At 40.2% G+C, this 14358-nt stretch overlaps 2 protein-coding genes across 2 annotated transcripts; one reads left to right on the forward strand and one right to left on the reverse strand.

Annotated features, from left to right (window-relative positions):
• Positions 1 to 4920: 4920 nt before the first annotated feature.
• ankrd39 (ankyrin repeat domain 39) lies at positions 4921 to 6199 on the reverse strand (the record flags this gene model as incomplete). The annotated part of the gene is made up of 4 exons (XM_079222495.1): positions 4921 to 5449; positions 5545 to 5748; positions 5831 to 5934; positions 6106 to 6199. The coding sequence occupies 4 exons, from the start codon at positions 6197 to 6199 to the stop codon at positions 5303 to 5305; spliced, it is 549 nt and encodes a 182-aa protein (XP_079078621.1). The 3' UTR covers positions 4921 to 5302.
• Positions 6200 to 7124: 925 nt separating this feature from the next.
• Positions 7125 to 10365, forward strand: kctd9a (potassium channel tetramerization domain containing 9a; the record flags this gene model as incomplete). Its single annotated transcript, XM_079222469.1, has 12 exons — positions 7125 to 7172; positions 7456 to 7577; positions 7667 to 7710; positions 7795 to 7891; positions 8029 to 8087; positions 8188 to 8316; positions 8413 to 8480; positions 8580 to 8675; positions 8756 to 8905; positions 9291 to 9396; positions 9495 to 9628; positions 10080 to 10365. 12 exons carry the CDS (start codon positions 7125 to 7127, stop codon positions 10194 to 10196), a joined length of 1170 nt encoding a protein of 389 aa, XP_079078595.1. The 3' UTR covers positions 10197 to 10365.
• Between the last annotated feature and the right edge of the window lie 3993 nt (positions 10366 to 14358).

The following is a 14358-nucleotide window of genomic DNA, read 5'->3' on the forward strand; positions in this document are numbered from 1 at the left end:
TTCCGGGCCTTTATGCTGGCTGTTGTCTGAGGCAGATTGAAGACCCTTTGTGTGCGTCAGCCCCTGTCCTGAGTGGCCGGGAGGAACCTGCTGGGCTGCGAGTGGAGACACAGGAATGTGCATATGAATGGGCCAGTGTGTGCCGGGCACCTGCTGACAGATGGACGCCGTGCCTCTGTGAGTCTTAGTTCATCAGCGTAACCATCTTGTTCAATTACACATGCAGCGCGGTGTTGCGTTCCCTGGTCATTCACACTGAATGGGAGTATTGTCACTGCAGTCGTGAATATTTTGCTGTTTGGTATTGTTGGGGAGATCTTAACAAATGTGGTGTAAGATGCATTGTTTTAGGTGTGAATAATCACCAAATGCAGCATTTGACTTCTGCCCTTCTATTGCACTCTAACTACGTTTGCCATCATTTCTGAATGTATTGAAGAATCTGATTTATCTGATCTGAACAAAAGGAGGGCTTGCAGGATCTTGTCTTTACCTGAAGTCTGCCTTTAAGGCTTCACTTCTCACGATGAACGATGAAAAGCGACCCTATTCATCAAAGATGAGATTTAGATTGGACTCTTTAGATTGGACTCCTTAAAGTCTTGACTGACCATTTATACTTTTGTGAAAACATTAAAGTAGCAATGTTTCAAAGAAATACTCAATTTTAGGTTCTGCACTTAAAATGTTTAATGGTAAAAGTAAGGTATTATGAGGAAAAATGTACTTAAAGTATTATAAATGAAAAATATCCTAAAAAATAAAAGTCCCTATAATGCATATTATTACATTGCTTACTATCACAAACACATTATATTTAAGTAGCGTTTCAATGTTTTAATTATATGAGGTGGGGCTCATTTTCATTTCTATATATACTCTTGGATATTTTATTGTATAACAATGCATCCTTTTATAAGTTCATCATATATGATATGTTATGTGTGTAAAAACAGTAAACTAGTAAATAGCTATCAGAGAAACGTTGTGGAGGAAAAATGTCCATTAAAACGTTTTATAACCTACATTTTTTATTTGGACTTATAAACTATTGAAAACAAAGTGAAGTTGAATGACATTAAAGCTTGAAAGCCAGAACTGTTTTATGTTGATATAAGCAAACTAATCAACCCACAAACTAATAAAACAGTAAAGTTGCTGGTTTGAAAACAAAGATTTGCCAAAAGAAGCCATAAAGCACGACTGTCTTTCAACACATAATCATTCGACCCACTGGTGTGATATAAATAGTGAGCATAGCGCTTTAAGGTTGTATGTTTGAGGATGCGTTTGGGTAACCTTTAAAAAGAGTCTTAATGTAAAACCAACCTTACTGACAATTTTATCAATGAGTATGGGACTGTGAAATATATTGTCCAAAACTTGTGTGTTACATCAACAGCAGTCTGATGGTTGCAACTTGATGAACTATGAATCCTTTGCCATAAACTAGAGAAGGAAAAACAAACATGACAAAATAGACAAGCGGAGGATGGACGACAAGTAAACCTGTGCAAATAAACGATATGCTTGAAAGCTCAACAAGGGGCATGCACAGTAGATAGTTCCTCTCCAGATTTGGAAGATGAGAAATAATAATCTGTCTGGTACGATGGGATATATGATCCGAAAAGCTTCATTAATTGTCCTCTGACTCATATGGTACAGCTATGGGTTGTTTGTCTGGCCCTGCTTTTGAGAAGATTACATCTCCATAATCAATAAAAAGAAACCATTCACCAGTGTCCGGAAAAGAAAAGAAAAACACATCTGGGAAAATACCCCCCCCCCCCCCCCCCCCCTCAAATACACCCACAATAACAGAGAAATTACAGCATGTTCACTGTGTACAATTTCCTGGGCAAACTTTTACATGATAATGGTCGCCAGTAGAGACGTTGTGACATTGTCCAGATGTAGTACTACTACTACTACTACTACTACTACTACTACTACTACTACTACTAAATAACTGGGAGATATATAATGTGGTTGAAAAGTCAGATCAAAATATAAAGCTAACGAGTATGTTGATTATATCTACAAAAAAAAACATGTATCACATGGTGTTTGGCTGGATCACCTGATACGCCTGTCATTTCTCACAGTCACTGCACTGATTGCCTGGCAGAGCCGAGCTGCAGCCTCTGGACTCATGGCTCTCATCACCCGCTGACCTGGAAAACGGGAGCGTAAAGATCTGCTACATCACTTGAACCAGCAGACAACACGCTGCTTTGAAGTGAGAGTGGGACTAAATTGGATTATGCAGCATCTCCGAGGAGCAGCTCCCGTTGATTTGATTACACACGCCCCCTCACCCAGCTCCCACACTCCCACTTCCCCGATATACCCGATGCAGATGAGACGAAGTGGGGGCGTTCCTCCATGCCACAGTCTGGTACTCCACTACTTAATGTGTGCCCATCTGCCAGCCATTTACCTGATTACTTTGGGATAATTCAGACAGCTCAGGCTCTGCCAGGGCAGCTGGGAGGCAAGAGGGGGGCACTCGTTTTGTACAGGTGGACACAGGAAAGATAAGGACCGGATGGCCCTTTTATCTGTGAAAACAAGCATCTGGATTTCACCAAAATGAAAGTAACTGACATTTGGCACAATTGAATAAAATGGTAAATTATATATATATATATATATATATATATATATATATATATATATATATATTTTAGTGTTGAGCAACAAAATTTTTCAACAACAAAAACAGCTTGTTTATTTGTCCAGTTTGATGAGTATATACTCATCAAACTGGACAAATACACACAGAGGACAAGCTGTTCTCATCCACTCTAAGACGAAAGCACAGTTTAAAATAAAGTCCCAAGCACAAATCCTCCACGCAAGCATGGCAAACAGGCCACCTTCTATTTCTAAGGGAAAATAACATCCAGTACTGGTTTAACTTGGGCTCATTATGGTGGAAGTGGGTTCCAGGGCCAGGAAGTTTCATTGCTTTCCAAATAAAACAGAAACAGAGTAATCCAAATTCCTCATCTTGTGGAGTCCTCCCATTACAAAAAGGCTCTCAAAAGCTATGCTTAGAAATCCCACCTTAACCTGTCACTTGTTGTAACGTGTGTACCAACAAAACAGAGTTAAATAGATTTAATTAATTGAAATTACCTTTTTTTTAAAGACAAAGCTGTTTATTTATTTATTTTCTTTGTTTCCACATAAAAGGGCAAAACCGCTCTCAAATTCAAACCAGCTCATGAAAAATTATCAATATTCATCCACTTTTACTGGCAGAGGGTTTTCATTACCTCGCTCTCTGCTAGCAAATCTCAGACATCAACTTTGATTATGTTACATAGAATCTGGCAAGGGATCAATCGTCAGGTGCTTAGGGCGGGTGTGATAGTCTGTGTGCCAGTCAAAATTACCTCTCCGATTCAAACAGCATAATGTACTTTGTTCTTCCTGCTATTGCAAAAGCAAACATGGATATCTTCTAAACAATTTCCTCACTGAGCAGTAAAAAAGAAAAAGGCTGAGCAAACCCCTGCTATTACTGACATGTGGCGCTCAGAATGGGTGATCCTAGTTCCTAGTCCCTAACAGCTCCTCAGTTGTGTGGAAGGAGGAACTTGTCACTAAGCGTAAACAGCTCTCTCGGCTTAGTTCTGCGAGCTAAAATACCCCCATCCCACTCCATCTACCCCCCGACACCCCATCTCCTTGTGTTGTGTGGCGTCAGCTGCAATGAGCTCCAGATGTGGCCTGGCACCCCTCCAGTCACGGCACTGGATGTGGTTTGAAGGTAGTTTTGAAACACCGCCCACCAGCAGACCCAATGAAAGTTCCTCAGAATTCAATGAGAGGTTGTAGGGTCGTATATGTGCGGACTGTGTGAGCGCAGAAGAAGTACAGTACAAACTGTAATATCTCTGGAAGATCTGCCTCTTATAAGTGCACATGTTACTTATTGAACATGTTTTGAATAAGTAAGTATATGAGAAAATAGCTGAAAGTATTTCTATCTGTTTCAGTAGATATGGAAATATCAACATCTATTATTCACCCGCTTCCATCCTTTGCTCCCTTTGCTTAAATTGGGATATATTTTTTTTAAAAGCACTCAATGTGTCCTGACTTTGATAACTAAAGATAGTTTTAGTTATCTCAGTAGAGAGTAGTATTAGTAGTAGAGAGACAGGGCCCTTTTTATTTTTTTTAGAAATACACACAAGTAATGTGTGATGGTGAAGCTATTAATTTGTCTTAAACTGCCATTACAGGTCACTATGACACAGGTATCAATCGGCATCAATAACCACGGAAATAACAAACTAGCAACCGGACAGTTGTGAGGTTAAGTCAATACTAACATCTGCTACGGATTTTCTCACTGTAGAAGAGTGTGTATAATTTACACCAGAAGCAGCAGATCCAAAATATTTGTTGAACTACTCTGGGAAATACAAGTAGTACAGTAGAAGCAGCTGAAACATGCTGATAGCAATGGGTCACGAGCAAAATATGTGTTTCTAAAGACCATGTCAAATTTTAAACATGTCATGAGCAAAGATGCCAATATGTGAAAAAGACCTGGAATTATCAACAGTTTAGGCCAAGCAAATCAGTTATTTATCAGTAAATAAACCATGGTGGCATAAACATAAATAAACAGCTGAACAGTGGTGTCCATCCATAATGGCAATTATCAGCTGGAACAGTTACACTCTTTACTCTCTTTTGAAAAGTTACCCCGTTTAGTTTTCTAACCGTGCTGGAAAGATTGAATGAGGTCACTGTGTGTGAGCTGCCAGCTAATTCACATGGTGTACTGGAAAAAACACATGCTGCTTTTAAGACAATAGCTCCCCCTGCTGCCACAAAGAAAAACCAGCACACAAATTTGCCAGACAAAGTTGAAGAAATAACCCAACACATGTTAAACAATGTTGGCCTCCAGTTTTAATACAACTCCTTTGTCAAAAATGCCACATATTCAAAGAAAACAATCATTAATGCTGCAGTGAAAAGCAAACACGGCCACTGACGTACCATGGGTATGTGGATTACGAAGCCCAAATAATGCATTGATAATTTATTTAACTAAATAAAACAAGCAAACAAACAAAATAACTCCCAATGCTGCCTCTCCTGTGCTGGTTCCACAATGAAATGACCCACATTAACGATCAGTGCACCGCATCAGATGGTGAGATGGGAGTATTCACTTGATTCTTCTCTCCTCATCACCACTCAGCCCTCAAACCCAAACTAAGTACCTCAGCTGTAACTTGCTCTTCATAACACAAAGGCAGTGTGTCCGTCGTCACCGAGGAGGTTTCAACAGCTCTTGCAGATCTTGCTGCGGTGCCAGCTGGAAGGGAAGCTGGAGTCTCTTGTTCACCTGGCTGCAGAGGGCTGGACAGCGCTCCAGAAGCAGCTCACACACATCTTCATGACCCTGCTCTGCAGCCTGCTCAAGCGTTTAACAGAGCAACAAATACAGGCGGCGGTTAAATGACCATTCCATCTCTCTGGAATGCTTTTATTATGTTGACAGTTCTGCACCTTATGTAAAGGGGTTGCACCATCGTCATCACAGATCATTGGATCTGCTCTGTGGTGCAGCAGGAGTCTGACCACATCGAGACGGCCGCAGTAAGATGATCGATGGAGTGGTGTGGCACCGCCTGATGTCTGCGGAGATGCACAAGCACCGATCTCAAGAAGAAACTTGCATACAGGGTGATGGCCACTGCGACTTGCATAGTGCTGAGAGAAAATATGATGTAGGAGTTTAGATACATGAGGCCACTGCAACACTTACAGCAAAACATCCTCCGAGCATACTCACCAGAGCTGTGTATCCAGCCGAGTCCCTCAGGTTGGGGTCAGTGCCCTTCTGGACCAAGAACTTGACCCGATCCAAGTCCCCATTCATTGCCGCCGACCAGATACCTGCATAGAAGAATGACACACAACAGAGCACTTTACTTCATAGACAGATCAGTCAAATTAGGCCAATTGTTTTTCGACAAGCTATTTAATCAAAAGGGGGAAACCTTCAATTGAATAAGTGTTGTATGCACTTTAACTCAGACACCACATGCCTCACAGATGAATGCAAACCTCGTTCAAACTCCATTTCACTCAACGTCTGGTAAACACTGGGAGAAGAGACTGGATGGGAGCAGCACGAACAATGCTGTCTATCAGACGCCATTGCATTAATTGTCACATACAAGATAAATATAGTTCCAGACTGATTCAAACCTGAAGATAGACACAGTTTTTTGAGGTACAGGCTTCGGTTACAGGCGTCATGCTGTTGGACAGTTCCGTGTTTTTTCTTCGTATATCGTAATAGTGGACAACTTTGTGGTGCATTACCACCACTACTCCCCAAAATAATGTAAATAAAATAATTTTCAACCGAATGCAACCAATGCAATAAGTCAGAAACGAGTTGAAACAACGAAAATGGCTATTATTTGTCTAGAAACTCAAGAAGGCTACTATAGGTGGCTACACTTTGAAACCAGACAACCCGATGCATAAAACAAGCGTGCCAACGTCACGTGTGAATACTCAAACCAATTGCAGAGCTGCAGTCAAAGGCCCCCTTCACGTACTCTGTAATTTGGTCGTTTTGTCAAGACTTGTCCCGGTTTGCTTCCCAGATTTGTTTTGGTCAAGTGGTGGTAGGCTACATAGGGGCAGCATAGTAATCATTAAATGCGAATTATTACATTGGTGCAAAATATAATTTAAATTGTTTATATATCACACAAAAAAGGCTACTCATCAATTGTGTTAGTAATGCATTAACTCAATATGACTAATCTTGTAGGCTCCCTTTAATGCCCTAGTACAATTTAAGTATGTGATAACCTGGTAACTAAATACTTTAAACTGTACATAAGGTTGAGGGGGTGAGATGTTAATATTCAAGCACTAACCGAATTTGGGAGTGTTGTACGTAGGTTTCCTAGGTTTGTCCGATAACCTTTGAAGGCATCTTATGTCTCGTGTTGTTGTCTGACGCAGCTAGCAAACATTAGCCAGTTTGAATCGGCAAGCGTTAGCTAGCAAACGCCACGTTGTTCTTGAAATTGTAACAAAGCACTTATAACCAAAGCGCCTAAAGAATGAGAAGAGTTACCTTGTTTGTTAACGGGACATCTAAAGATGGCAAGGTTGGTAATAACTCTGTGGGGCTGTTCACGTTGGTACTTGGGCCGCAGAATGACCTACTTTTTCCACTGAACATACGTGTGTCCTCCCAGCTCGAGCCTAACGCTAAAAGTACACTGAACCTGATGCGTATCAACACTATTCAAGTCAACGTTAGTCTGCATGACGTTCTTTGATACACGTAACTTTACAACTGTTTAACTGTGACTCATGTTGTTTTAGGCAGGTGTTTCCAATTTCGGTTCAGACTTGATCCCTAACAACCCACTGCTTTTTATTTTTTAGGTTGTAGCAGTATACGGGACCTTGTCCGACTTACTATCCGTAGCAAGCAGTAAGTTAGGAATCAAAGCGGCCTCTGTATACAATGGAAAGGGTGGTCTCATAGATGACATTGCCCTTATAAGGTAAGCTCGTCATGATTAAAATAACAATGTAGCGTGAGCGCATTATGAGCACACCAACTTAATCTGAGACTTGTGTGTTTCTATAACAGAGATGACGACGTGCTGTATATGTCAGAAGGAGATCCATTTGTTGGTGAGTGCTGTGACATGTCCACTGTCAAGTTGAATATGGCCTCACACACTCAGTGTCTTCTTCTTCTCTTTGGTTATATCACAGACCCTCAAAATGAACCCAAGGTTGCGTCTGATCAGCATGGAACCCACACTGACTGGCTGACCCTTAATATTGGTGGTCGTCCCTTCACCACCACCAGGTATCTCTGTTGTTAATGCTGTCTTTACTAGTAATACACACGTTATAAAATACTTCTGATTGCTATGTGTATTTATATTGTTTTTTTCTTTGTGACGATTACATTTTCTTTGTTGAATGTGTCTATCTTGTGTTCAGGAGCACTTTGGTCAGCAAGGAGCCAGAGAGTATGCTTGCTCATATGTTTCGAGAGAAAGGTAGGTTATGGCTAATCAGCCAATTGCCAAACAGAAAACATTTTCCTTTATGTTTAATATGAGGCATCCTTTCAAACATGTTCCATGAACCTCTGTCCAGATGGGTGGGGGAACACGCAAGACGAACATGGGGCTTACTTAATCGACCGCAGCCCTGAATACTTTGAGCCAATTCTCAACTACTTGAGACATGGTCAGCTCATTATCAATGAAGGCATAAATATACGAGGTGAGCTTTCTGACGAGATCTACCGTAATCAGTCTGAGGAGGGTTGCCGGTATTAAATTACATTTCCTGATCAAATTTGTTCTAAATGTCTTCCAGGTGTCCTCGAGGAGGCTCGGTTCTTTGGAATTGAACAGCTTGCTGAACAGCTGGAAGTAGCAATCAAGGTAATATGAAGTGTGGAAGGTAAATAGTTGAAATGTGGAAGATCGATAACTCCCTTGAATGTATCGTGATTTACCACAACATGCTACCTTTCAAAACAGAACACACAGCCACCAGAGGACCACTCTCCTATTTCCCGCAAGGAGTTTGTTCGTTTTCTTCTGGCAACCCCCACCAAGTCAGAGCTTCGCTGTCAGGTACAGCTAATTTAAAATATTTTCATTCACCACATCATTTCACCGTATCAAGTCAACACCATCACTCTCACTGTTCTTAGGGTCTTAATTTCAGTGGTGCGGATCTGTCCCGACTTGATTTGCGCTACATCAATTTCAAGATGGCTAATCTCAGCCGCTGCAACCTGACACATGCCAGCCTGTGTTCTTCCAATCTGGAGCGGGCTGATCTTTCTGGAGCCAACCTGGATGTAAGCCTTAAAACTCTTTTCTTGTGGACACTAAATGATCCATGTGCACATACAGTATCAGCAGACACATACAAAGGGCAGAATGATCTCAAAAACCTAAATGTGTGGAAGCGAACATTTTCTTATTCTGTGGATGTTGTGTGTTATTTGTATTGGTTGGCCTTCCTGCTGGTGAACAATGGGTTGAGCTTTTTTGGTTTTAGCCACTTCGCGCCTACTGCCCCCTCAGTTGTATGGAGGAAGAGCCCTTCTGTTCTTAAACACCTACTCTCACATTAACCTCATTAAATGAACAATAAGCCGACTGTTTTGTCCTCAGTCTAGTAACTCAATATGAACATACAATAACATTATGAATACTTTTGACCTGTGTTGTCTTTTGAAGGGTGCTAACTTACAAGGGGTGAAGATGCTCTGTTCCAATGCCGAGGGAGCTTCTCTCAGAGGATGCAATTTTGAAGATCCATCTGGACTGAAGGCCAACCTGGAAGGTAATCCATTGCAACTCTTAAAAAAAAAAAAAAATAGTATATAGCAGTCAAACATATATATATATAGTCATGTTTTAACCAAAGGTTTTAATCATCAGGTGCTAACCTGAAAGGAGTTGACATGGAAGGAAGCCAAATGACCGGTGTCAACCTGCGTGTGGCCACTCTGAAAAATGCAAAGCTGAAGAACTGCAACCTGCGGGGAGCCACTTTAGCGGGGACTGATCTCGAGGTGAGTTCGGCCATCAAACGGGATTATCTCTGAAAGCACTCATGTTGACCCAGCTGGTAATCTTATTTACCAGTACAACAACTTTCTTGGGCCAAAAAGGAAAATAAACAGTTAATACAATGGTACAATTCATTGAATCTTTTTTTTAACAATCTTTTTTCTGCATCAGGTTTTTCATGTTTTAGGCTGATTTTGCAAGTACATTTAAGTGTTGGAGATATTAGTTTGATTTGTAGAAGACTAGCTTTTTTAACCTAAAGTGTGCATGTGATAATCAATATATACAGTATATATTAAATCAGAAGGCTTCACAGATTCTGTTTCCTGTGAAATAATATCCACAATATCCATATCACCCAATATGTGTATGTTTTCAAACCTGCTCTTGTAAAACATTTACAATACATATACACTTCTCCAGTTTTAATCCTCTTTTTTTGCCTTTTTGCAGAACTGTGACCTGTCCGGCTGTGATCTACAAGAAGCCAACCTGAGAGGGTCCAATGTAAAAGGAGCCATTTTTGAGGAGATGCTGACCCCTCTGCACATGTCACAGAGTGTCAGATAACTCGGCACACACACGTGTCCAGTGTGGGGCCACAGCTGTCTTCTTTATCGCTCTTTCCTCCATCCTCTCCTCCAGTATATTCCTCTACCCTCACTCTTTACCTGTCTGCAGCACAGGTAGTTATATGCACATCCCTGACATTCCACCTATGTTATGTTAGCTTTAAATATCTTGCACTAGAATCTATTCAGGGTTGTCTATGTTTGTATGATGGGATGTTTTTAAATGTTCAGCCGCATATATCACCAAAACAAAATAATGTTCCTTGTGTATGTAGATGTGTCTGGATGCAATCCAACGATTATAATCATTTAATGTTCTCCATGATGTATATTCACTTCACTTGACCTGTTAATGGGGGTCAGAATCACATTATCTGTGTGCAGTCAAGTTCAGAGCGCTGGGCTTCCCTGAATACTGCTGTAGCAGAAATAGAAGGTGTCACTTACCAATAACTTTGTCGTAGTATATTCCTGTTTAAGTATGTAACCTAATTTTGCTGGATTCAACGTATTACAAAGGAAGCAATGCAAGCCAAAGCCATAACAATAGCACAGTCTGAAAGACTAAGTGTGCCGTTAGTGCACCGTGAAACTATGCGTCAGGCTAGTTTTACCCACAGCTTGGGTATGCAATACATTATTTACAGCTGTGAGGTTTCTTTTTCCTACTCTTAAATATTGTTTCTTAAAAAGCTTTCCCTTGTCTTGCGTTCTGTGAATCTACCTCCTTTTTTAATCTGGTGTGTGAGTGAATTGCATGCATTGGACTGCTTGTTGTAATGTTTATGTATGATAATTGTTATCCTTCAGTTTCCTATTCGGAGAAAACTTGGTGCGCTTTAACAGAATGCCATTTTCACATGTTGATGTTGTCAAAGTGAATTTGCCTGGAAACATGCTCCATATATACATTTATATCACTTAATCATGCTTTGAACTTATTTGCACAAAGATATGTTAACTTGTATACATGTTACACCGTTTCACCAAAAATGTTTGGTGCTTGTAATCTTAATGTAAATCAAATCCAATGTTTCCAAAAGTTCCAAAACTTTACATGTGTCACACCTGTTTTTGACTAGGGAAGTTTCTCTAGCTGTAGCTCAAAGCTGCTCTGATGCAATACTATTCACTCAGTTCAATAGTCGGTACCCAGCCTGTAAGAATGAAAGATGAAGGCAATCATGTTATGTATGTCACCTTTAGCGTGAAAACCAATGAAAGAGCTATGATTATTTATTTGAATACATCTCTGTGAATGCAATATGGGGCAATGGTTGGTTTTGCGTTTCAGACGGGGAGTGGTGTAGTTCTCCCTGTCTATGATTATTGCACTCGACCGTGGAAATATATTTCCATGAATGACTGTTATAAATAAATTGCTATGAAGAAGAAAAATCAGATTTTTTTGATCATTTATTGCGTCTCTGTTTTGAATGAGCTTGTGTTTTGTACATTCAAAATGTGTCATAAAAGGGCTGAAAATGGCCGTCCCGTGTAGCTCTAGAAGTTGTCGATAAGTGTTGCTTAATCCCACTTTGTGACCCCCTGTAGTGAGGTTACGGGTTAAATGGAAGAGAAGCGGCATCGGCCTAATATAAAACTGAGAAAATAGTGTGCAGCAGGATTCTCAAAGGACAGCAGACAAATCAGAGGAGCCTTTCTGCTTCAGGAACAGAAGGTAAGAAACTATGACAGTGTTTGGGGGTTAAACTGAAAGTATATGCTAAAAACACAATATACTTGTAAAATTTGTGCAGTCTTTCCCCCATCAGAATGGCTGCAAAAACCCTGGCATTGTGTCTGCTGCTAGCGGGGGCAATATTGCCACTGGGCTGCTGTCAGCACTGGTCATATGGACTGAACCCAGGAGGGAAGAGGGATCTGGACAGCCTTTCAGACACACTGGGCAATGTAAGGGTTATATAATTATGTATCACTCTCATGGCTACTCACACACGTTTCCTCATCATTGGTTGGCCCTCGTTCGTTTTCATCCGTTTGCACATATTCATTGTGATGTTTTCTTTCTTCGACAGCTGATTGAGGCGTTTCCACACGTGGACTCACCCTGCACTATTTTGGGTTGTGCAGAGGAATCACCTCTGGCCAGAATATACAGATCAAAAGGATTTCTTGTGAGTTTTTCTTTTTTCGGTTGACAACTACAGTATCATCACTGTCTATTACCTTATGGTTCTGATGAAGTTTTGATTTATTCTCACGGGATTAATCTCTTGTTCTCTTTTAGGGCAGTGTCATCGACAGGGAAAATGGACACATAGCATACTAAAAATGATGAAATAAATATTATACAAGCATATCACCATTGTTGTGGGTGTTGCTCAACATTATATATTTCCAAATCACAAATGCAAGCACACACTTTTACTTTAAGGCTTCCGCTCTCCCTCTACACGTCTCAATAACTTACTTAAAATAATACAGATTCACCACGATGTCTTGGAGGATTTAAATTCCTAACATGATACTTATTATTTTCCAGCAGTTTTTAACTTCATGAAGAATGATTTACAAAATAAACATAATACAGTATCTTACAGTTGTGTGAAAACTTATTTGATGTTAAATTCAAGATGTTGGACGGCCTTATGCACAGCATGTTTTTTGTCAACATAACTGCTAATAAGCAGGAATGCCAGAATGCATTTTAATGCATTTAAAGATGATTTAGGTTGACAGCATTGGTTTTGTGTTTCAATTAAGTATATAGTCTTTTGTCAGCTTTCTCAAATGACAAGATTGTTATACGGGTGATACATTTTTTCAATATCACGCACAACAGATAACAGGCTTTAGGGTTTTTGAAGGCATAGTGTGTAAAATAATATAGGACTCGGCTTCTACACAAATCGCTCACTTTAACACAGAGCCCTGACGGAGAAACACTCGTCTTTAGTGGAAATTCACAACTAACAAACTGCCGCCATCTGGTTCTTCACACTATAATATCTGTTCAGCTGGCGTGGAGAGAACCCACAGAAGAAGAGACCATGCCGATAACAAGGTAAAGCCTGGTATTGCAAACATGTTGTTTAGAAAAACTGTTTCTTTAACAAATTATTTTATTTTCCTTGAAACAATGTGAATTTTCAAACATTGGTTAACAAATAAAAGTTAAAGATATTATAGCTGTTATTTTTATTTTTTAATAACTTGACAAGATTTTTCTTTTGACAGTGTCATATTATAAGACTTTTACTCAAGTAAATAATCTGGATATAGGTGTTACTATTAATAATGATGACAATACAATATTTATTCTGTAAAGCACGATCAGATGAGAAATACAAAATTGTGTTAGGTACAGGGCAATTCAAAATGGGGATTTCTGTACTTTGGCAAAAAGTTTCCAGGAGAATAATATTGTAAACCTACAACAGTTAGTAGAAAAATTGATGTAAATTAACTAAATACTTAAAACGTTTTAGATTTTTTTTTCTTCCTCATCCTCCTTTCTTTACCTCTCCACCTCTTCCTTTAACATCCATCCTTCAACACCTTCCTCCCTTTCTCATCTATGCTTCCTCAGCTTTATCTTCCTTTCTTTACCTCTCCACATTTCCATCTTCTTCTCCCTCCCTTTTCTATCCACGCACGTCCTTTACGTCGCTATCGAGTATTTCTCTCATTCATGAAGGGAGAGAGCGAGGAAGATGAAAGAGAGGAAGCGGAAGATGGGAGTCCCATCCACCTGTCATCTTTTTTGCACTTTCTTTGACTTCCATTCTTTACCTCTCATCCCATCTTTTCTGTCATCCTGTCATGTACCTCTCCTCCTTTCTATACTTCCTTCTTGTACATGCACTCTTGTACAAGCTGTACTCTTGTACAGCTTGGAGGCTTTTTCCTCCCTTCTTTTGTATTCCTCAGCTTCCTCTCATTCATCCACTTCCTCCCCCTTGAACTTTTCTCCCCTTCATTTCCTTTCCTTTTCTGTACATCTCCACCCTGTTTCACCTGCCTCCCTTTATTTCCTCCCCCTTTGCATACTTCATCTTGCTCCATCTCCCATCCACCTTCCCTTCCCATCCATCTTCATCTTCCTTTCCTTAGCCATGTGCTCTTCCTCCACATTTCCCTTCCTTTGCTCTCCGCAATTCCTCGTCCGGTGCCTGTCTTCTCCTTCATCTTACTCT

The sequence above is a fragment of the Taurulus bubalis genome, assembly GCF_910589615.1.
Source record: "Taurulus bubalis genome assembly, chromosome: 8".
Classification (NCBI taxonomy): domain Eukaryota; kingdom Metazoa; phylum Chordata; class Actinopteri; order Perciformes; family Cottidae; genus Taurulus; species Taurulus bubalis.